General features: G+C 38.6%; 1 protein-coding gene across 1 annotated transcript; it reads left to right on the top strand.

Moving 5' to 3' along the window:
* The first annotated feature begins 262 nt into the window (after positions 1-262).
* TYRP1 (tyrosinase related protein 1) lies at positions 263-10,840 on the top strand. The gene is made up of 7 exons (XM_063320382.1): positions 263-644; positions 3,823-4,145; positions 5,510-5,714; positions 6,695-6,862; positions 8,395-8,574; positions 9,941-10,087; positions 10,635-10,840. The coding sequence occupies exons 1-7, from the start codon at positions 263-265 to the stop codon at positions 10,838-10,840; spliced, it is 1,611 nt and encodes a 536-aa protein (XP_063176452.1).
* Positions 10,841-15,414: the final 4,574 nt, after the last annotated feature.

The following is a 15,414-nucleotide window of genomic DNA, read 5'->3' as shown; positions in this document are numbered from 1 at the left end:
GGGGCAGATACCAGAAGAGAAGAACATTAGCGTCTGTGGTCAGAGTTGTTCATTTTTCCAATTAGAGTATCAAAGTACAGTGTCTGCAGGCACTTTCTGGTGTGGGAGGGGTAGCCTGGAGGTTTGTATCACTTGTATTTAACCGTCTCTCTCTCTCTCTCTCTTTCTCTTTGTCTCTCTGTAGAGGGAGCTGTGTCAGGAGAAGTCAGCCTGTGTGGACGGCTGGCTCTTGGAAGGAGCCGGCACTTCGGGATCCACCGTCATGCAGCTCCCCACGCTGCTGCTCCTTTCCCTGCCGCCACTTCTTAGCATGCTCGGCCAAGCTGGAGCTCAGTTCCCTCGCCAGTGCGCTACCGTCGAGTCCCTGAGGAGCGGCATGTGTTGCCCAGACTATTTCCCTGTGTTTGGGCCGGGTACTGACCGGTGTGGTGTGTCTACAGGGAGAGGCCGGTGCGTACAGGTGACTGTTGATTCGCGACCCCACGGCCCACAGTACATCCATGATGGGCGGGATGACCGTGAGCAATGGCCCATACGCTTCTTCAACCAAACCTGCCGGTGCAACGGTAACTTCTCTGGTTACAACTGTGGGTCATGTCGCCCTGGGTGGAGTGGACCTACCTGTAGCCGGCAAATCAATATAGGTAAGAGCAACAGAAATATGACATGAAAATTGCCTGTTCGCAGTGCTTGCTTCTAAATGTACCTAGCGCATTTCTGTTCTTTAAAATACAAAATGCCACTTATCTTTATTTAGCAAATGTATGTTGCCATAAGGGGTTATTAAGGCAGATGCTAGACGGGTTGTTCATCTCGTGTACCAAGCAACTACATTTAGAATCACAGAATAGTTTGGGTTGGAAGGGACCTTTAAAAGCCATTTAGTCCAATTCTCCTGCAATGAGCAGGGACATCTTCAACTAAATCAGGTTGCTCTGAGCCCCTTCCTGATCTTGAATGTTTCCAGGGATGGAGCATCTACCACCTCTCTGGGCAATCTGTTCCAGTGTCTCACAAGCCTCATCATAAAAATTTCTTCCTTATATCTAGTTTAAATCTACCCTCTTTTAGTTTAAAACCTTGTCCTATCACAACAGGTCCTACTAAAAAGTTTGTTCCCATCTTTCTTACAGTCACCCTTTAAGTACTAAAAGGCTGCAAAAAGGTGTCCCCGGAGCCTTCTCTTCTCCAGGCTGAACAACCCCAGCTCTCTCAGCCTGTCCTCATTGGAGAGGTGCTCCAGCCCTCTGATCATTTTTGTGGCCCTCCTCTGAACCCGGTGCAACAGGTCCATGTCTTTCCTGTGGTGACGGCTCCAAAGCTGGATGCAGTAAAACCAAACACATTACTACTCAATAAAAGGAAGAAAGAACCTGTAGTCAATGCAGGATTAGGACCAAGTCCACAAAGAATAGAACATCTAAGTAGAAAAAAATATATATCCTTTGGAATTATTTAAGAGTAAAACAATGTATATAGACATGTACGTGGTTTTGTAAGTATGTCTGTGAATAATACGTATCTAGATATCATGTTTAATACCTTGTGACTACTATAAGTATGACAGCAGCTTTTTTGATTCAAAATCCCTTAATACATTTCTGAACTATATACCTGGCCTTGTAAATTTTTACTTACCTAGTTGCTATCAATGTCTTTAAAAGCTTTAACTGATGACTGTGAGCTGTTCAGATGAATCAACACAGGGACTGGTGGGCCTTTCTGAGAGTTCTCCAGTTTCAGTTCAGTCCAGAATACCATTACACAGGTGTCAAAAAATTTTTGAAACGGTTATGAAATCTTTGTGGGACTGGAAAAATGTTGAATATTGTAGATAAATTGAAAAAGACAAGCAGGCTTGGGGACAGATTGTTGTTCTCAAGTCAAAACCATCTGAATGAACAAGATTTCAGTCTTTATTAGTGCAAGTTTAAAGGTGTTACTGAAATTCTGTAAAAGTCATAATCCCACAAATGAGTGATGAAATCTGTTGACATGAGAAACAAGAGGTCTCTAGCACAAACGTGCAGTGCCTCTTGCAGAAACAGAAATCAGCACTGCCATTATTTTCACCAGATAGGAAAGGTTCCATGAATGTGAGTGCATGTTCCAGCAAGCGTTAACAAAGGACCGCTTACCACTTCAAAATCTTAGCAATTAGATTCCTTAAAAATAACTTACTGAGGGCTGTGGGACAGACTTTAGGATTTTATTAATCTTTTTTGCTCCAAGAAGCAAACTAGAAAGAAGAAAGTATGACTCATGAATTGAATCTGCTAAACCAGGTTGCACCCTCTGACACTCTCGTCTGTTCTTATTAACAACAATGATAAGTCTGAAAAATAACCAAGAAATAAATGTTATCACACACAAACTTAGCAAAGTAAAACTGCAGATAGCAAAAAAGCAACTTTAGGGTATACAAGAGTACTTTTCACTTTTCTCACTTATTAAATCCTTCACTACTCAGTAAAATGCTAAGCAAATCAGATTTATCATGCATGAAAACATGAGTTTAAATAGGGGAAATTAGCTTCTTATTATGCTTTAAGTTTCCACATGAAGGTCACCTCTTCTGTCTATCCATAGAGCTGGCCCCAGCTGCTCAGACTTTAGAAATAATTATTGGATTACCGTTGGCATATCCATATAAAATAGCAGTAAAATGCAGTTTCGTGCCTTCATACCTTCTAAATTCATGCCTAAGTTTAATAGTAGTCCCAATTTTTTATTATGGTTCAGGCCCATATTTTGAAAAATGAAAAGTTAATATGTCAATGTAAATCAAAATTAGATGGATACTTTTAATGCACTGCTTAAAATCAACAACAAGAACCCCTTCAGTGACCAGGGCTAGCATATCTGTTCATCTGTTCAGTTATGCAAAATAGAAAAGCATGTTTCAGGACGCAGAGTCCTTGAATGAAATTCATACTTCATTAAAGTATTTCTATAAACTTCAATGAAGCCAAAATATCCCCCATTGAATCAAATTTATAGAATGAAATGTAATTCACTTTTATTCTTCATATTGATTCATGCTGAAGACCTGTTGCTTCTCATATCAACATACTCTATCACTTATTTGGACAATTATGGATTTTACAGTATTTTTTATAATGAAAATGAGTGCACGTTGAAGAATAGCTGTGAGAACTTCTATCTGTGTCTTAATCTAAATTTAGCCTGAAATCTCAGTCCAGGTGAAAAAGTGCCAGACTGGGACTGAGATGATGTGGACTCTGTTCCTCTTGCTGATATATTGGTATTTCAACAAGTCAATTTTCTTCCTTGTTTCACTGTCTATATGTGGACAATGATATTTCTAACTGGATTTGAGATATACTGCTGAAAAGCAATAATATATGACTGTTGCTAATAATATCAGGTAATGACATTAAAGGGAGATGTTGTACCATGTGAAATTCACAATTCACTGGTGAATCTGCCAATTTTCCTGAAAAGGTTCAAGCATAAAGAATACACTTCATTAAATTATCAAGCAGTAGAACTTCTGATTATTATAAGAACTGTCTTTGTCACTTCTCCGACAGGATAGAAGGACAATCCATAACAATACTTCTAAAAGCACTAAAACCACAAGGTTTTGGGCTTTATTTTTGTTTGGCTTAACTTTTCTGAAAATAAATAACATTTTCTATTTATGCTCAGTACTCTCTGAATTGCCCCAATTAAAAATGGATGAATGCTTGAAGACAAAGAGGCTTACCCGGATTAATTAGGAACAAAATAAATTAGTCCTGTGAGATCATACTTGACTGTCTTTTACTTTCATAACTTGCTGCTTCTGTATCCTCACAGTCAGGAGGAATCTTTTGGATCTGAGTGCAGAAGAAAGGAGGCGTTTTGTGAATGCCTTACATGAAGCCAAGGTGACAATCCATCCTGACATTGTTATTGCCACACGAAGACGTGAGGAAATATTTGGACCAGACGGCAACACACCACAATTTGAGAATATCTCCATTTATAACTACTTTGTGTGGTCTCATTATTATTCTGTCAGGAAGACTTTCCTTGGTGCAGGGCAGCAGAGTTTTGGAGGAATTGATTTCTCTCATGAGGGACCAGCTTTTGTCACGTGGCATAGGTACCATCTACTGCAGCTTGAAAGAGACATGCAGGTAAAGTTCGCGTTCATATTGAGCCATGTGTTCATGCTATGTTTTGTACAGTTAAAGAATTTCTCCCCATATTCCAATAGGTAAAAATGATAGCAGCTCTTTCTATGTGTTGAAATAATTCTCTTTCAGTTTCAGCAATTCATTAGGTATACTAAACCTAATAGACTACATTAAGTTTTAGACTGTCATTGTTATAGAGATGTTAGAAATAATATTTCAATTAGAGTAATGGAAAACATAAAAGTTACATAAAAATCTCCTGTAAAAACAGATACAAATTCTAGATATATCCACTAGAGGCATTTTATTGAACCAGAAAGATTTATTGCCAGTGTTATTTTTAATATCAAGGATGTGATCCTTGACTGTTAGACTAATCAAAGCAGCAGAAATTATAAAGAAAAGTATTACACAGATGGCTTGGGGATTCAGAATCACATTTTACTTGTATAATTAATGTAACTGGTAGAGAAATTAGTGTTTTGTTATACTCTGTTCCATGAATCAGTGGTTCTCTTGCTTCCCTTTCCTTGTGTGGACCTATACATAAAAGGAATATATTATTTTACGGACCATCATCCTTCTTAAAAAAGAGACTATTAAGTTTTCAAGGTCAGGATTAAATAGTCTTTGAAATCACTTCAAGTGTTTCCACCAGCTCCAATGGCTCTGCATCAGGCTGAGGCACAAGCTCCCTTCAAAAACTCACATTTAACATCAGTGGCACTTCATTAGGTAGAAGCCCTTAGGAGTTCTAGGAGTTCTAGCTCTTAGTGATTTAATATATATTCCTCTTTATGTTAGTAAACTTGATCATTAGTTAAACTAATTTGGCTGGCCAACACATCCTGGTATATTTTGGAAGCCAGGACACACTCCAGAGCTGTTCGGCTCCAACCCATACTAGAACCAAAGAATGAGAATCTGGAGGGCCAGTATCCCTTTTCCTTACTTTTCCATCTGCTCAGTCATTCCACAGTTGGCTTAGTTATTCTGTGTGCTACAAACGCTGCTGTTGTTGAAAAGCCATTACAAATTTTTGGAAAAATTAGTTATCACTATTAAGTGATATTTCTTACTACTCACAATATGGTTTCATGGAAGAGATACTGTCTTATTAATGGGGGAGATCCATGACTCAATTCAAAATCCAACTATCTGTTCTGTTGAACAAAGGCATCAGTGGGAAAACCACTGAAAGCTTTTACATACATTTCATCGATTTTCCATACATTTCATCTCCTCCGTGATGCAGGACTCTGACTCTTACTAAGATGTATTTAACTGCTTTTTAGCATCGTTCTAGCAGTAAATATTACAGCTGTCTGGGGTACATGTATTAACACTATATTTCTGTGGTTTAGAACATGCTGCAGGACCCCACTTTTGGACTGCCCTACTGGAACTTTGCAACAGGACAAAACACCTGTGATATCTGCTCAGATGACTTGATGGGAGCTAGGAGCAATTTTGATGTCTCTCTTATCAGCCAGAACTCAATCTTCTCTCAGTGGCGGGTGCTATGTGAATATGTAGAAGACTATGAAACTTTGGGAACCATTTGTAACAGTAAGTATGACTGCTGCCAGATATTTGGAGAGAATATCCTTTTAATAATAAATAAATACAATACTTTACATTGCAATGGCTTTTCCCAGCCAAAAATGTCTTAAAGTGTTTTTTGAATATTCTTGATCCAAGTTTCATCAGTCTTGTGAGATGGTGAATATGTCTTATTGTCTTGCACTGAGGCATCAAGAAGTTCAAAATTTGATCGGGAGCTAGTAGCAGAGGAAGAGCTAAATGCTTTGATTTTGCTTCTTATGCAGTATCTGTTCATCTCCTGCACCGTAAATAATTAAATCTGGCAGTGTCATTTCTTAGCTGAAGCTTAGGTTTTCTTCTGACTGCTCCACTTAGCACCTTCACGGCATTTTGCTCCTAAAAGGAGAACATATAACAAATCCCCATGTTAACTATGTGGAGCATACTTTGAATGTGAAGAATATTGAATCCCAACACATCTGCTTCATCTACAAGAATGTGTAGAAGATGTGTACAAGAGCTAAAAAATCCCAGCAAGATTCTTGTATATTCACCACCTTCAAGCCACAAGCCTTTAGCATCTTCATGGAAATAGGGAGAAAAAATAGGGAAAAACTACAATATTGGGTTAGTCACCTACATAATCAACTATAGTCCTTTCCTCAGCTACTCTGTCAGGATATCTTCAAAATTTTGGCCTGGGTGTCATCAAGAAATCATATTGAAAAACTACAGAAAATTTTCCCAAAGAACTCACAGAACGACAAATTTCAATAAGAGGCTCCTAGATGCTTTTAAAAATCCTGGTGAAAAGGATCCATAACATAGGATGCCATGAAGATTCAGATTCTTTGACAGACACAAGGAACTGGCCCATTCATTCAGTTTAAGTGTCATTTGCAAGGTTTGGTGTTTTTTTCCCCATGGTTCAGTTTTTAGAAGCGTGCATTCTGTGGCCTAAACTTTTGGACAAGTGTTGTTTTCTCTCTTCTCTTCACCTCCAGGCACTGAGGGTGGTCCCATCCGAAGAAATCCTGCTGGAAATGTTGCACGGCCTATGGTACAGCGTCTCCCAGAGCCCGAGGATGTTGCTCAGTGTTTGGAAGTTGGTGTATTTGACACTCCTCCTTTCTATTCCAATTCAACAGACAGTTTCCGTAACACAGTAGAAGGTAAAAATGGCAAATAAAATCATCCGGAACAACTCCAAATAAGTCGAAGCAGACTTGCCATTTTTGTTGTTGGAAGCATGAGTTTGGAGACAGTCTATTGGACGCTAAGAACACATTGTTCTTAGCATTAAGTATTAGCTTAGTATTAAGTGGAAATAAGCTCTGGGTAAATTACTTTATAGCTTATGTCACTTCTTTAAATGTATAAAAGCCTCGAAAGTCTGTCAATGGTGTACTAAGTAGAAACTAGCTGAGATCAGGACCTTGCAACATAGTACTAAGTTTCCATTGCCGAAAACAGACAGTCCTGGCCTGCGGATTGATGCAGCTGCATCCTTAAATGAGGCAAACAAGTACTCACAGCAGTTATTCTTGTATCTAAATTAAAACAAACAAAAGAAAGCAAAAGAAACTATAAGCCTTGGTAGTACTTAATAAAATGGCATTGAAGTAGTAATTAAGGTCTGGGTACAGGATTTACTGCTAGACATGTTAGTCCTTCTCTCTGGGCCATACAATTGTGTTCTTCTCTTTCCATATTTAGAATGAAATTTTCAGTTACTGGCATCTGAACACACACACCCCAACCCAGAAACCAGCCTAAAGATTTAATTCATGCTGTTCAGCCAGTATCCTGCCAACTGCTTCCACAGTCTAATAATACAGTTTTTAACAGGAAAGACTAAGATTCAAGAAAAAAGATTACCAAGTGACAGTTCAGATCTCTGCCAGACCTCTGGCAGAACCTCTGGCTCTTTTGAAGAGGCCTAACTCCTGTGACATGGAGGATCTGCTCCATTTTCTTTCTCTTGGAGAACAAAACCAAGAATCTACATCAACCTTTTAAGTATATATGAAAGTTTTGGAGGCTTACCATGTTTGACAAATGGGCTATCAATATCTAGGTATCTAAACATGGCTTTAGCCAATTTACTGTACGGACCCGTCTCTGGAAAGTTTAGCCAGAGCTTGAAAACAGAAGAAGTTTCCATGATGCTTCAGATCCTGACATCTGACATGAGGGTTACAAGGTGCTAGGCACTAACAGAGTTACACAGGATATCTTCACTGAAAAAAACAGAGCATGTGAAGCTTTCTGAGATGTGTTCGCAGTAAGCATGGAAATGATGTGTGAAAATATAACAGCTGGCTCATTAGGATAGATGGCAACATATACACGCTTAAGTCAGTAGTTCGAAAACACATGCAACTATTTCAGTTATGCTGAAAGATATGACAAATATATACCTTTATTTTCATGCTATGATGTGGTTTACTTTGGCCATTTTTGCATTATATCCCAGCAGCCTTGCACTCCACATTCTCAGCATTCTTTTGTAAAGGCTATTTTAATCCAAAAATTATGCATGCTAGGGACATTTCTCAAATGCCAGTAGGGAGACAATTAGCTACTCATTTATGTTAAGGAAGGGAACACAACAACATGACAGTCTTTCAGAGAAAAGAGGGACTGCAGCTTCCAAAACAAAATCTTCACTAAGTTTTTTTGTGTTCTTTGTTTGCGTGTTCAGGGTACAGTGATCCTTCAGGGAAATACGACCCAGCAGTTCGAAGCCTTCACAACTTGGCTCATCTGTTTCTGAATGGGACAGGAGGGCAAACTCATTTATCACCCAATGATCCCATTTTTGTCCTCCTGCACACATTTACAGATGCTGTTTTTGATGAGTGGCTGAGAAGGTATTCTGCAGGTAAGATGTGCTCATGGACAGAGGTGAGATGGGTGGATATCAGTCTATGCAGTCATAGGAGCTCAGCTGCTTCTTGTGGGACAGCAAGATGCCCCGAAGGATGGAGGAATGGAATTTTAATGGTTAATGCATTTAACCAAACCAGAGTAATAACAAGCAAGCTCCCTTCCTCATCCCACTGACATCCATTTTCATATCACTGTCTGTGAAGGGACTTGGCCAGAGATACCATGCACAATTCAAGAAAACAAAATGTGCAAATACATTGTCTTCATAGAACAAAGACTGTGTAACCATGGAAGGTCCAAAAACTTCATGGACATTCCATCGTTGTGTGGAGTAAATATCTGTTTCTTCTTGTCAAACAAGATCAGATGCCATGCACACCTTCATGAATCATTTTGACCAGCTTTGTGATGTACTGCCAGCATTCCAAAACCATTTCCATATCCTTTCCAAGGATGGTCACTGTTGCTACCCTTGCTTCTTTAACTCAGAAAAGAAGAGAGAAAAGGAATAAGGGAGGAAGTGAATGACAGGGAGGAAGGAAGGGCAGAAGGAAGGAACTGCAAGGAAAGAAGAAAAAAAAAGAAATAAAGAAGGAAGGAGACTGGCATTAGTTAAGTGAGGAGAGAATTCTGTGTAACCCTAATGTCTGTGCATTAGTCCGCACAAAGCAGCGACTGTATTCCTCTTAGGACAATCCAGGCCCCTCTTCCTTCTTCTACCGAAGACAGCTTTTGTTGCACAACTGAGACCTCTTTGTGCAGCTTCCATAAACTGCCTCATGTATTTTTCCCACGCCAACTATCAGAGAGAAATTGTATCCCCTTGTGGTACTTACATAACTTATCACAAGCTTTTGCATCATCTTACTAAAACGGATTTTTTTTAAAATTTTTTTTGGTTCAGATGACTCTCTCCTGATTTATCATAACATTGCAAAAAAATTCCACTGGTATTCATATCAGCTACCCTCCTGATCTGCATAAGACAGCTCTTCATCACTGTTACAATCAGACAAAGCCAGATTGTAGCATAAAGGTTTTCTAAGTCCTCCATAAATACTTATTTCTCCTTTTCCATGGAAGAAATGAAAAGCCCAACAGAGGCAGAAAGCTTTACAGTCTACCGGTGTTTTCTGTTAAAAAACAGAGGTATTAGTGGTCTTGCTTTTGGGCAGATCCATTCTGTATCTGTCATACTGGAAAACCAGTCTTTCTAGATTAACTTAGGTTAGTACTAACAAAAAAAAAAAGAAGGTACTCAAAACCCAGAGTCACTGTTGGGAAAAAAAAATAAAAATGAAGTAGTGCAAATTGGTTTGATTTTATTTACAGAAGTGTGATTTGACTTTCAAATTTAGATATCTCAACATATCCACTGGAGAATGCCCCTATTGGACATAACCGACAGTACAATATGGTGCCTTTCTGGCCTCCAGTTACCAATAATGAGATGTTTGTTACTGCACCAGAAAACCTGGGATACAGCTACGAAGTCGAGTGGCCAGGTAAACTGTCCAGCCTAGATGTTTCCTCTTTTGTTTTCTCATCATGTCTTTCTCCATTTAAGTCAGTTCAAACTTCACAAACAACATTTGATGCATTTGTAAAGGTCTGTTTCTCTTTTCTTGCCTGGCTTTCCAAACCATTTGTGTTTGGGATTTGGTACAGCTAAATAGCTACTGATTATAGATTGTTCCTGCATGAAGCTCCCACTATCCACTTCAATTTTTGGCCAAGTTCTCATTTGCATCTAAACTTTGCAGAAGGTCCTTATTCCTACATCTTATGCCTTCATTAAATCACTACAGAGAATGCAAATGCCTCACAAACCATATAGCAGAAGAAAAATCCAGGACTGTTTTTAGTGTAACAAGAGAGACTGAAATTTTCTCACATTTTGGAACAAATATTATCAACCAAAATTTAAACTAGTTCTACTTCACAGCTCGTTGAATAATGACAGATACTAAGCTTTGGTCTGTTCCTCTGACACTTATCCATATTCTTGACATTTACTTTTAATAACTTTCTCTTTTGCTTTCCTTCCTGAAGGTCGGGCTCTCCGTGTCACTGAGATGATAACTATTGCAATAGTGACGGCACTGGTTCTTGTTGCAATTATCTTTGCTGCTGCTGCATGTATTGTACGTGTTAAGAAAAATAAGGATGAGTTGCATCAGCCTCTTCTGACTGACCAGTATCAGCACTACTCAGATGATTATGATGGCATACCAACACCAAGCCAGTCTGTTGTTTGAAAAGATGGCACTTTTTTGCATCCCACTTAAACTGTTTATTTTGCTGTATTTTATAAATGGTGGTCATCCATCTGCTTTAAAATAAAGAGCATAAATTGTCCACCGTCTTGATGTGTTTGCTTCAGCCTTCACCTCCTCTTTCATCACACTTAGGCATCAATAAGTCACCTTTGCAGTGCTAATTATGTGTAGATTTTGATAGAATTCCACTAACTTTTCAGGGCTTACCTGCAAGACTTTTTCATGTATATTTCTGTAAAATCTGGTAAATTTCAGTCAACTTGCTGACAGCCCATGTCATCTAACTTCACCTACCCTTTACACCCAGAAATGTTTTATAAGGTACTTTTATGAAAAGGTCAAGTCTAAAATGGGACAGAAGCAGAATACAAAAACAAAAATACAAGTAGACACCTTGGCAAGGTGACTACAAATGTGTTTCAAAATAGCCAGCATGCCAGGTAAGGAGCTACAAGGGAATTCTGAGGGCAACAGTGTGTTTGAAATCCAACTTTATTCACAGAACATAGTTTTGATCTTAGTGCTGCTTTTAGGTAGATCTGTGAAAAGAGATTCACCACCGAGAAGCCACTCCAGCATTTGGACACTTCAGATGTATGTTCAAACACAGCTGCCTGAAGGGGATATCCATTTGAAGGGACAGTAGGCAGCAGCCTTCATTCTATTTTTATTTTGATTTTTCACTCTCTCGCTCCCTTTCTCTCTCCCGCTATCCCCATGGCAGTGCATTCTCCCCAGCAATGAGACCTTGCTTCAATTGTCTCCTGCAGGAATTTAAACCTGCTTCTCTTGTACTTTAGGAGAAGGCCCTAGGCATCAGGCTGTAGAACACATCTGGAAGAAAAGCCATATACAACTGCTGTTGAATTTATTCAACATGAGCCAGTAGGATAGCAACAGACTAACACCTGCCTTTACAGCCTGAGGCAGGGCTTGAGGAATCTGGCTTCAAGCCTCACCTCATCTCTCTCGTCATAAGTGGGTACCAATAAACCATTGATTGTCTTCCTATGATGGCTTATTAAATCTAAATTAGCAGCCATTAACTCACATACAGAGATGTTCCTGGGTTCAGACTACTGAATCCCACATCCTGCACCGAACCCCCTAATTGTCAGACTATAAAGTCAGGCTGCCTCTCGTCTCTTTTTTTGTCTGACCCCAACTTCAACAAAAATGGTAAGTAATTTGGATTGAGCTCCTTCATTCTGTCTCCTAGACATTGTTAGGCAAAAGCGAGAGTCATGCCTTCTATGTGCTCTGTCATCCTCAGCGGTTTCAGTGAGTACCAGGTGCGCTCAAAGCATATTTACTCAGTTGCAAGGAGATATGTAATTTATACATTAGGAATGACATAAATAGGAAGACAAGTGTTCTTGGCTAGGCGAGCCATCTTACCAAGCATGGGGCATGGACAACCACAAAAATTCATACACGTAACTGATATTTAGGCAGAAAACTTTCACTTGTGGCACCCACAGCACAAAAGTAAATTAGACAAAGGTCTTTTGGGTTGCACTTTTTGTTTTACTTACAGTCTAGCCAATCAGTATTTCAGGTACACAAACAGCAGCTAGGATTTCAACTTAAATGTCTGCTTCTGCTCTTCTTGCTTGTACAGAGTAGCAACTTAATAAGTCATCCACTTTAGTAATTTCAATGGATTAAAACAGGGTTATTCAATGTATGTTGGATTGGGGTCAAGAGACCTGGATTTTATCCTTAGCTCTGTTACTGACCTGCTGAATGTTCTTAGCTAGCGTATTTTTATCTCTGTGACTCATTTGACTCATTTGTAAAATGAAGATAACAAAGCTTCCTTTTTAAAGTGTTTTTACTTCAGTGGATGAAAAGAAGCATACAGAAGCTCTGTAGCAGGAGGAAAATCGCATGGCAAAATCAGATCTTGTGAAGAGGATGTTAACCATTAAAGCTATTCAATCCTTAAAGCAAAAGCATACACTCATGTTTTGAGCGGGCCATAAGTCTTGTGGGTCAGAGAATGAGGAGACCTGCCTGCTAGTTACAGCTGCCACACATAAACGAAGGAAGCAAGGCAGATTTTTATAACAGACTTTAAAAGGAACAGCAAGCACAGGAACTAGAGGGGGAAGGAAAGTGGAGAACTGTGTGTGTGATCCATTCTTGATAAGAGTGTCACAAGTCCTTCTTTCTTTGGTCACTATTTGCAGTACTCTGAACTATGTCTGGGTGTGGAGAAAAAGTTCCTGCCATTCACTGAAGCTCCTTGGTGTTTCTTCCTGAGCTAATCTGATGAGGAAAAGCTGTTCAGGTTTGAAATCTGAAATGGCCAGCATATGAGAGAATTAAGAAAAATAAATAAGCACCATAAAATTGGGTGTGTGATAACTACAGGATATCACTTAGAGAACAGGTAGCAGAAGTTATGAGGAGAATAGAGGAAATGAAAAGTTGGAAAAAAGTACCAACTGAGAAGTCCTAGGTTCAGCAATTATGAAGTATGTGATGTCATTCCTCCCTGTGACTTTTCCTCCCTGTCTTCTCATGAAGGCTTGTTCATATAAGGGTTGTATAAGGCAGCTATAAAGGATATCTGTAAATGATGGGAAAATAGAGCTAAGTTCATGTTGAATTGATGACCATGTCTAAAGGAACTCTGACATAGGTAGCAAAGGCTTGGCACCATTAAGGAAAAACTGAAAGGAGTCTCAGATTTGGATATGAGTAGAGATCTCTAAAGTGTTGTCAGATAGAAACTCTCACACGAATTAGAACTGTGTAATTTATGTAAAATTTGGAGATTGCTGAATAAACATTGATAATGATGCTAAGAGAACTAAAATCTAGGAATGTAATTAGTGATAAACCTTTTTTCCACAAATATTTATTGGCCTAATGAAATGTCATATTGTTATTGTTTTGACTTAAATTGCAGTGATTGTACAACAAAAAAAAAAAAAAAAAAGAAAGAAAAACAAATGTTTTAAGGCCGCTCAGGTATCCCCCTCAGCTGAGGATGTTAATGATTTTATATGCTTATTTGCCTTCTTAGTTCTCTAACAGTATCTAAGTTTGGCTTTTGAAATTTATTTATCTTATAAAAAGCAAATTAGTAGACAGTAATTAGTGAATTCAAATAATGAAACAGTAAATCAGATTCTCTCCAGAAAAATATTAAATGAATTGAGGTTTTGAGAATATGCAAGAGAGAAAAGGAACTAAGGTCAGGGATTCTAGAAATAAAAAGGAAGCTGACAAAGCTGCATTTGACCTTGGAAAGGAAATATTCAAAAGGTTCTTTGACCATATAAATGAAAATGCAATAAACGCAGAGTCCAGATTAGCATGATCCAGATACATTTTTTCTATGTCAGTGATAGTCGACTTCCATTTTCCATAAGATGAACTATGCTGATCTTGTACAGAAATACTTAAAGGCTTATGGAATGAGAGACAGAAATTGCCTTACAAGACAGAAACTAAACAATATATCTGCATCAAGACAGCAGGTAATTTCCATCCAAGAGCCTAAACGTTACATACAAAACTGTAAGTCCATCTGTAAGCTGTTTGAATAATTTCATCAGGTCAGCCAAAGTATTGTGCAATTGAGAGCAGCAATATTTTATGGGGAAGGGAAAGTAAAAACGTTCTGTGCAACTACAAGCTTATTAATTTAGACTCAATAGCATGACAGTCTCCAAAACAAGCCATGAAAATACAATTGGAATCAAATACGGCACAGATTTATCAAAGTTAGACCATGCTAGCTAGCTTAATAGCTTTCTTTGATAAAATATTCAAAGATTTTCTTTAGGAATTATATTGATGCTGAAGCCTTTATTGAAGTGACCTGTGGTTAAGCCTGAAAAGTTAGAAACTGGAATAGGATCTGCATGCTGGGAAGAGAGTTAACTAGAGGAGATACGGTGATACAGTATTGAAAGATGCACCAGGACTACAGGGGTAGTCCCTGTAGCCCTTTACTAGCAGAATTGCAAAGACGGAATTAGCCTTATTTAGTGCTTTCAAGAGAGATATTGATGCACAAAACCAGTCATCACCCCTAGGACAGTACTGGGAGAGAACCTATAGGGGGATAAGGATAACCTGCAGAAATACCTTGTGAGTTTTAAGATTTGAAGAAAGGTGAGAGGAAGTGAAACAGCACGGTAATGATATCACCACTTTACATCTACATTCCAGTAACATAAATTTCTCTTCCCACGTGCAAAATTTTCCAGTAAGGAATAAAAAATCATTGCAAACCAGCTTAAAACAGAAAACCTTATGCCACCAATGTGATACTAGTGTGAAAACAGCAAAGCCAGTTGGTCATATGATATAGCACAGTTTATTGAATAAATGTATCATATATTATGGATGTTTAAAGGATTCTGTAAGTTGGCTACATCTGGGGAAAAATGTCCCTCACAAACAGGTATTTCTACATGAAAGAAAAGATTTTCAAAGGCACATTGAAGAATTTAGTGTAAGCTAGTGAGCAATTAGACTGTTCAGGTAACTTCCTTCTAATGGAGTGGTAAAATCATAACTTTCCTGTACATCTG

This window comes from Chroicocephalus ridibundus, chromosome Z, assembly GCF_963924245.1.
Source record: "Chroicocephalus ridibundus chromosome Z, bChrRid1.1, whole genome shotgun sequence".
In the NCBI taxonomy this organism is placed as follows: Eukaryota; Metazoa; Chordata; class Aves; order Charadriiformes; family Laridae; genus Chroicocephalus; species Chroicocephalus ridibundus.
The sequence above is the reverse complement of the archived record's forward strand: the minus strand, read 5'-3'. Positions and strand labels throughout refer to the sequence as shown.